This window comes from Genypterus blacodes, unplaced genomic scaffold (assembly GCF_046128005.1).
Source record: "Genypterus blacodes isolate CSIRO-AG114 ecotype Tasmania unplaced genomic scaffold, CSIRO-AGI_Gbla_v1 ptg000017l_1, whole genome shotgun sequence".
In the NCBI taxonomy this organism is placed as follows: Eukaryota; Metazoa; Chordata; class Actinopteri; order Ophidiiformes; family Ophidiidae; genus Genypterus; species Genypterus blacodes.
In genome coordinates, this window is record NW_027466831.1 from 6755440 (window position 1) to 6762096 (window position 6657).

Here is a 6657-nt window from a genome sequence, read left to right on the forward strand (position 1 = left end):
AGCTACAACTGCCAGTTTCTGACGGTTATGTAATTTTTGTTCATTCCACTTCTCTCCGCCTGCTGTAAATGTGTAACACAAAGCTATTTTATTCTCTGACAAGCCCCCCCACCCCCAACACACCCACTCTTCACTCCCCTGCCGAGGACTCTGGCCAATCACACCTCAGCAGTGCCCCTCCCCTGCTCAGATATATAGCAGGGCACCGGGGCGGGTCTGTCTGCCTGACTCTCCTTCTCTCAGCAGAGTCTCTCACCCTCTCACACGCCTGCCAACACAGCCATCATGTCTGTGAAAACCACCACCTACTCCACATTTTCCTCCTCCAACGGCATGGGTCCCACCCAGGGCTACAGCAGTCGCTCCTTCTCTGGCTATGGGGGCCGTGGGGCGGGCAGTGCCAGGCAGAGCTTTGGTGTCCGCTCTTCCTATGGAGGAGTTGGCAGCAGTGGTGCCAGTGTGGGTGTTGGGGGGTTCAAGGTGGTTGGTGGGTATGCTGCTGGGGGATCCAGGCAGAGAGCAGGTGCAGTAGAGTTTGGGTATGTGGGTGTGGGTGGAGGTATGGGTATGGGTATGGGTGGAGGTATGGGTATGGGTGGGGGTATGGCCGGTGGCGCCTGTGCGCCCATAACTGCAGTGACTGTGAACAAGAGTCTGCTGGCCCCCATGAACCTGGAGATCGATCCCTCCATCCAGTCCATTCGCACCCACGAGAAGGAGGAGATCAAGACCCTGAACAACCGCTTTGCTTCCTTCATTGACAAGGTAAGATCTCACACTACACACATGCAATAGTATCAAAATAGAAGCAGAACCATTCTCAAAATAGCAACAAAAATTAAACAGAATATGTTGTTTGTTTGTTTCCTAACAACAAGCACACTTGCTTCTTCCTAACTGAACTATTACCTTAGACTCATTTCAAAATGTATTCAGACACAGATTTATTCTTTTAGCGCCACCATCAGGTTGATTGATGTTTCACTTTGTGCAGTAGTGAGTGCACATGTCCACTAAGTTTGTTTACATTAGGCTAATTATTTCATGAGATACAGTACATTTTGATCAATGAGCCACACCCACTCAACTTTGGCAGCCAATTGTATCAAAACAGTCAAGAATCTCAAAACAACAAAGACAAACTTCTGTCTTCTTGATCCAGAGATTCTTCATACAAAACGATTGACTCAAAATTGTTGGAGGAGAAATTAAAAAAATGGAACAACACTAGTTTGGCACAAGTGGGCGTGGCTTATATGAGGATGTGAGCCAAGGAATCAGAGGAAAAAAGAATGCCAAAGGCCAAAAATGTTAAAGTGGTTATTATAGTGCTGCCAACACACAAACTGTTGCCAAGATTGACTGTGTTCTTCCCTGGATCATGTCAAAGTTTTGTAAATCTCATATTGTTCAATAAATCTTGCTGATAAATGGAGCAACACAGGAGAAAACAACATCCTGTAGGTGGTGGTAGTACTGTAAGTGATGGACACCCAAAGTGCTCAAAGTAACAAACTGTATGTCTCCTCTCACACTGGACTGCTACAATGTTATAGATATGAAACAAAATGCCACCTGCCAGAAACCAACCAAAGGAGTTTTGTGTTCCCGACTGTTTTGATTAATGGCTTTGCTTCTTTAACCATGGTCATCGTGCTCAGATAAAAAGATCAACCTGGATAAAAAGCACATGTGGACGAGGGTGCAGAGCATATCTGATTTGCTTTGAGGGGATGCATTCCCATTTCAGCAATTTCCTGAGGCTGGATACGCTTGAGCAGTTTGGTTCTTTGACAGTTCTCACCGTCTCTCTCAAGCTCCACTGCATAGCGATGATGTTACGCAATTTCCAAATCCAGGGCACTGTACAAAATGTCCTATATACTGTACTTTTATGAATGTTCACTGCTCTGCCCATGCAGTGAGCACAGAATGGGTGGGCGTGTCAGGGGGGGAGGTTTGCACAGGGAAAGCTTGTGAAACTTCAGTATGAATACAAATATCATTAAAGTCTGGAAATGAATATTATCCACTGCCTGAGGCTCTGAAGTGCTGGATGCCTACAGTGTTTCAATCACTTATCAAATTGGGACGACTGAAACACACAGCTATCTTATCAGTGAACACACACACATTTGCACCAAATATTGATGAAATTCTTTCGTTATCACATGTCAAAGCTCATGGAATGGTTGTTTTGTTTAAAGTCACATCCACTAAGACAAAGGCAGTGCAAAGGTTAAACCTGCAAGTCAATCAAAGCTCGGAGCAATTGTTCAGATTTAAAAAAAACAGCGTTCATCACTCGTGCGTGTTAACGGAACCGCACCCAAGGTCAGACGACATGAATAGAAAAGTCTTCTCTGGGGTCTTGAGTCACAGAAGGGAAACAGTGCCACTATGTGTTGAGACGCTGCAACGCGGGGTTGAAAGTGAGTGAGGCGTAATTGATGTGACATTTAGAAGGTGGGAGAAGTTCAATTAGTCATAACCTTCATCCATCTGCAAACACAATGAAGCCATTCACACTGTCAGCCACTCCCACCAGCCCATTCTTTACCATTGATTCTGTGTGTGGAGACATACACACATCTATCTGCACCCTCCTCAGACTACACACTTACTTCTTACCATGTGAAAACAAGGAACAGATAATATTTTTGCAATATCCTTCATCTTCCTTTTTGATAAAGAATTCCTCTCTTGCGTCTCCTCTGTGCCTCTACAGGTGCGTTTCCTGGAGCAGCAGAACAAAATGCTAGAGACCAAATGGAAGCTTATGCAGGAACAGACCACCACCCGCTCCAATGTGGATGCCATGTTTGAAGCCTACATCGCCAACCTGCGCAAACAGCTCGACAACCTGGGCCACGAAAAGGTCAAGCTGGAGTCCGACCTGCATCACATGCAAGGCCTGGTGGAGGATTTCAAAAACAAGTGAGCAGCGTCGAGGTTTCAGCCTTCAATGATCGCCAACTCAAACCTGAACTCAGTACAGCTTTGAAGTTTCATGCAACATTTTCCCCACTTTATGAAAATATGCACGACAACTCCCTCATTTTGATGTAATGAGCAACTACGCTTCGTCTTTGCTACGTTTTCAACTTTTAATTCTCTATTTCCCAGGTATGAGGATGAGATCAACAAGCGCAACGAGTATGAGAACACCTTTGTCCTCATGAAGAAGGTCTGGTTTCATTTTCCTGATCTCAAAACTATAATTACAACCTAATTATTCTTATTCTTACCTTAATTATAACCTTTGAGCAGAGTGATCCCACACAATGGTCATGTGTACTTAAAGGACCAGCCGATAAGACAATTAATCTTCTCAATCCTGTCTCCTCCCATGCAGGACACAGACGCAGCCTACATGATCAAAGTGGAGCTGGAGGGCAAACTGGATGCTCTTTCTGACGAGATTGACTTCCTCAGGCAGCTCTATGATGCTGTAATAAACTACCTCTGTTTGTTTTCTTGAAGAGTAATGAATCACGTCTTTCCGTGTCCATTTAAATGTACGTCCGCTCATGTTAATTTATTACTTGGTGCAGGAAATCCGTGAGCTGCAGAGCCAGATCAAGGACGTATCTGTAGTGGTGGAGATGGACAATAGTCGCAACCTTGACATGGACGCCATTGTAGCTGAAGTGCGAGCTCAGTATGAGGACATCGCCAACCGCAGCAGAGCAGAGGCTGAGACATGGTACCAGACTAAGGTGAGACCAATCTTCCTCTTCTTGATTGTACAAGATCATCACCTTTTATCCATTTCTATTCTCACATTGTGTTCTGACGACTTCTCCATCGTCTGTATCAGTATGAGGAGATGCAGCAGTCAGCAGGCAAATACGGCGATGACTTGAGGGAATCCAAAGCTGAGATCGCAGACATGACCCGCAGGATAATGAGGCTTCAGTCGGAAATTGAAATGGTTAAATCACAGGTGAGGGCATTCGTCTTGATTTGGTGTATCCTTCCAGTAGGACATATTTACTGAACCCTGCTTGTTCTCCTGCATTGTTAGAGAAACAGCCTAGAGAATCAGATTGCAGAGGCAGAGGAGCGCGGCGAGCTGGCAGTGAAGGACGCTAAACTCCGTGTCAGGGACCTGGAGGAGGCTCTTCAAAGGGCCAAACACGACATGGCACTGCAAGTCCGCCAGTACCAGGAACTGATGAACGTGAAGCTGGCACTCGACATTGAAATTGCTACTTACAGGAAACTGCTGGAGGGAGAGGAGTACAGGTAAGACACTGGGGACACTCGGGCAGTAGCTTGTGGACAAAATAAGAAAGGAATCTTACAACTCTGCTTGTTTTGCTTCATCTCAACAGGTTAGCCACCGGAATCAAGACCAGTGTGTCCAAGCAAACCTGTAAGTTTATGTTCAAAAAGTTAAAAGCATCAAGGAAAGGAAGATAAAGAATACAGTGCAGAGTATTCATACCAATAATAAATAGAAACTATATTTTCCTTTTGTTTGTGTTAATAACTGACTTTTCCTTTTGAACGCATAGCGAGGAACTACAATGCTTACAGTCTGGAGAGCTCCTGCATGCCGGCCTACATGAGCTCGTCTTTCGGGGGAGTCAAAGCCAGCGGCCTCTCCGTCTCCGCCCATGGCGGTGCGGCGGCGGTGAAGAGCACCACAGTCACCAAGACTGAGACGGTGGTCGTCAAGGCGGAGGAGAAGAAGCAGGAGGTGCAGGCAGCAAAGGAGGAGGTGGCTGTTGTGGAGCAGAAGGCACAGGAGCAGCTGAAGGAGCAAGTGCAGGAACAGGAACAGGAAGAGGAGCAGGAGGAGGAGCAGGAGCAGGAGCTGGTCGAGGCCGAAGCTTTGGTTGAGGAGTGACGATTCTGTCCCTGAAAACCGATTAAAAACACACACACACACACACTTCTTTAACATCCATGATTTGGTGGCTGCGTATCTACTGTATAAGATAAAACACTTGTTCAGTTTCCACTTTTCCTCCAGACAGCCTTGTTACCTGGAGAGATGCTTGTGGTTGAGTTTTTTTTATGGAGGTTCCTGAAAACTGTCAATAAACCCTTACTGTCAGATGTAGTCTGAGTTGCTGCGGGTGGCTCACCTGTTTCTCCAGCAGGTGGCACTGTGGTTTATGTCTTGTGTTCTGCTGTCATTTTGTCTCGTGTCCAATGTAAAAGCACTGCTGTCCCTGAGAATTCCCCTCAACTGAAGACGATGGAAATGAAACCATCCTCTGCTGTGACACAAAGCTGAGAATCAAGATGATGAAAAACATTAAGGTCTTCATGAATTCAGTTGAGCGAAAAAACTTGCCAACGGGTTGCTGTTGGCAACAATAAACTTTATTCTTACTCTAACAACATGGTTGGATGTTTTTTTTCTTCTTTCAATAGTATTGTTAAGTTAGACATTGTCCATTTTCAGCAGTTGCAGTTAAATTAAAACGTAATTAAACATTTCACTGGGCAATTTGTTGAAGGATCAGTCATTTCGACGCTGGTGTTGAAAAATGTAACTGTAGGGCGTCGCATGAAATCTTTTCAACTCAACATCTCTGCCTCTGCCAACACTGCAGGGACTTTACCGATTTGTACAAGACACTTATTGTTCCAAGAAATCCTTGACAGACGATTTGATGCCATCATCTGAAGCAGAGCAGGTTTAAAGGTAAAACTCTTTTGGTTTTGAGACTGCTGCAAGCCCGAGGGAGAAACTCAGGCCATTAAGATGAAGCTGAACTAGTTTGAAGTCACGCCCATAATTACTGACATGGTGTGTCTAGATAGTTTAATTCACAAAGCTTTTGGCCCGTCTTGTAAACTATAATCACTGAATGATAGTTTACTTGCACAATCACCAAATGAATAATACCAGCGGCAAAGTAAGGGCTTAAGTGAAAGCATTACAGATTAAAGTATGCAAGATAAAAACCATTCATTCTGCAGAATGGTTGCACTCTTTTAATCAATGGTTTTATTTTGGCTGTACTCTGTAACTGCCACTCCCCCAATGATGTGAAGTTCTTCTCCAGGTCAGTTGGCAAAGTCAACTCCACTCTTTAAGTCTCATGAGTGTCACTGACAGTTAGGACTGATTCATTGATTCTGTCCAACCACCATGAGGAAGGATCACTGCACACGCCTTCCTGTTAGCTGTTGTATTGTCATCATTCTTCAAACTACAACTGTACGCCTTCAACAAAAGACAGTACACAAATATTGCCCTGACTGCAGTTGTTTGCTGTGCACCCAAGGTGGGCATGGAGCAGCCGTGTTTGCTTTGCTTGCTCAGCATACAACTCCTCTGATCCCTGGCCCAGATGTGCTGCAACACCATGAAACAACTGTTAGAAAGATGCAAGATGACAAAACACAGCCCTTTCACTTAAAGCATATCCGATTACGGCAAGATTACTACGAAGTGACAGCTTCTGCTCAGTTCCTTGTGTGCCTTCACTTTTCCTTTCCACAAAAACAGACACGTTTTGCAGCTTACAAGTTGTAGCCTGTGTTACTGAGGGTCAAAGACCACGCAACCTCTTTGACATGACAAACTGAGGGTCATACATGCCTGGAAGGTGGCAGCAAACATTCTCTCCACTCCTTTAATGGGCGTTGTTGCATCTATGCTCCACATAAACCACACACGCACACACACACACA

The 6657-nt window shown here is 45.0% G+C and overlaps 1 protein-coding gene across 1 annotated transcript; it reads left to right on the forward strand.

Moving 5' to 3' along the window:
* Positions 1–228: 228 nt before the first annotated feature.
* Positions 229–5287, forward strand: LOC142991174 (keratin, type II cytoskeletal 8-like). The gene is made up of 9 exons (XM_076141205.1): positions 229–765; positions 2729–2937; positions 3127–3187; positions 3356–3451; positions 3555–3719; positions 3821–3946; positions 4028–4248; positions 4338–4378; positions 4521–5287. Exons 1-9 carry the CDS (start codon positions 286–288, stop codon positions 4853–4855), a joined length of 1734 nt encoding a protein of 577 aa, XP_075997320.1. The 5' UTR covers positions 229–285; the 3' UTR covers positions 4856–5287.
* Positions 5288–6657: the final 1370 nt, after the last annotated feature.

Coding starts and splice junctions, on each gene's coding strand:
- LOC142991174 (XM_076141205.1), top strand. CDS start 286: ATGTCTGTGAAAACCACCACCTACTCCACATTTTCCTCCTCCAACGGC. Junction 3,188..3,355: donor CCTTTGTCCTCATGAAGAAG/GTCTGGTTTCAT, acceptor CCTCCCATGCAG/GACACAGACGCAGCCTACAT. Junction 4,249..4,337: donor CTGGAGGGAGAGGAGTACAG/GTAAGACACTGG, acceptor TCATCTCAACAG/GTTAGCCACCGGAATCAAGA.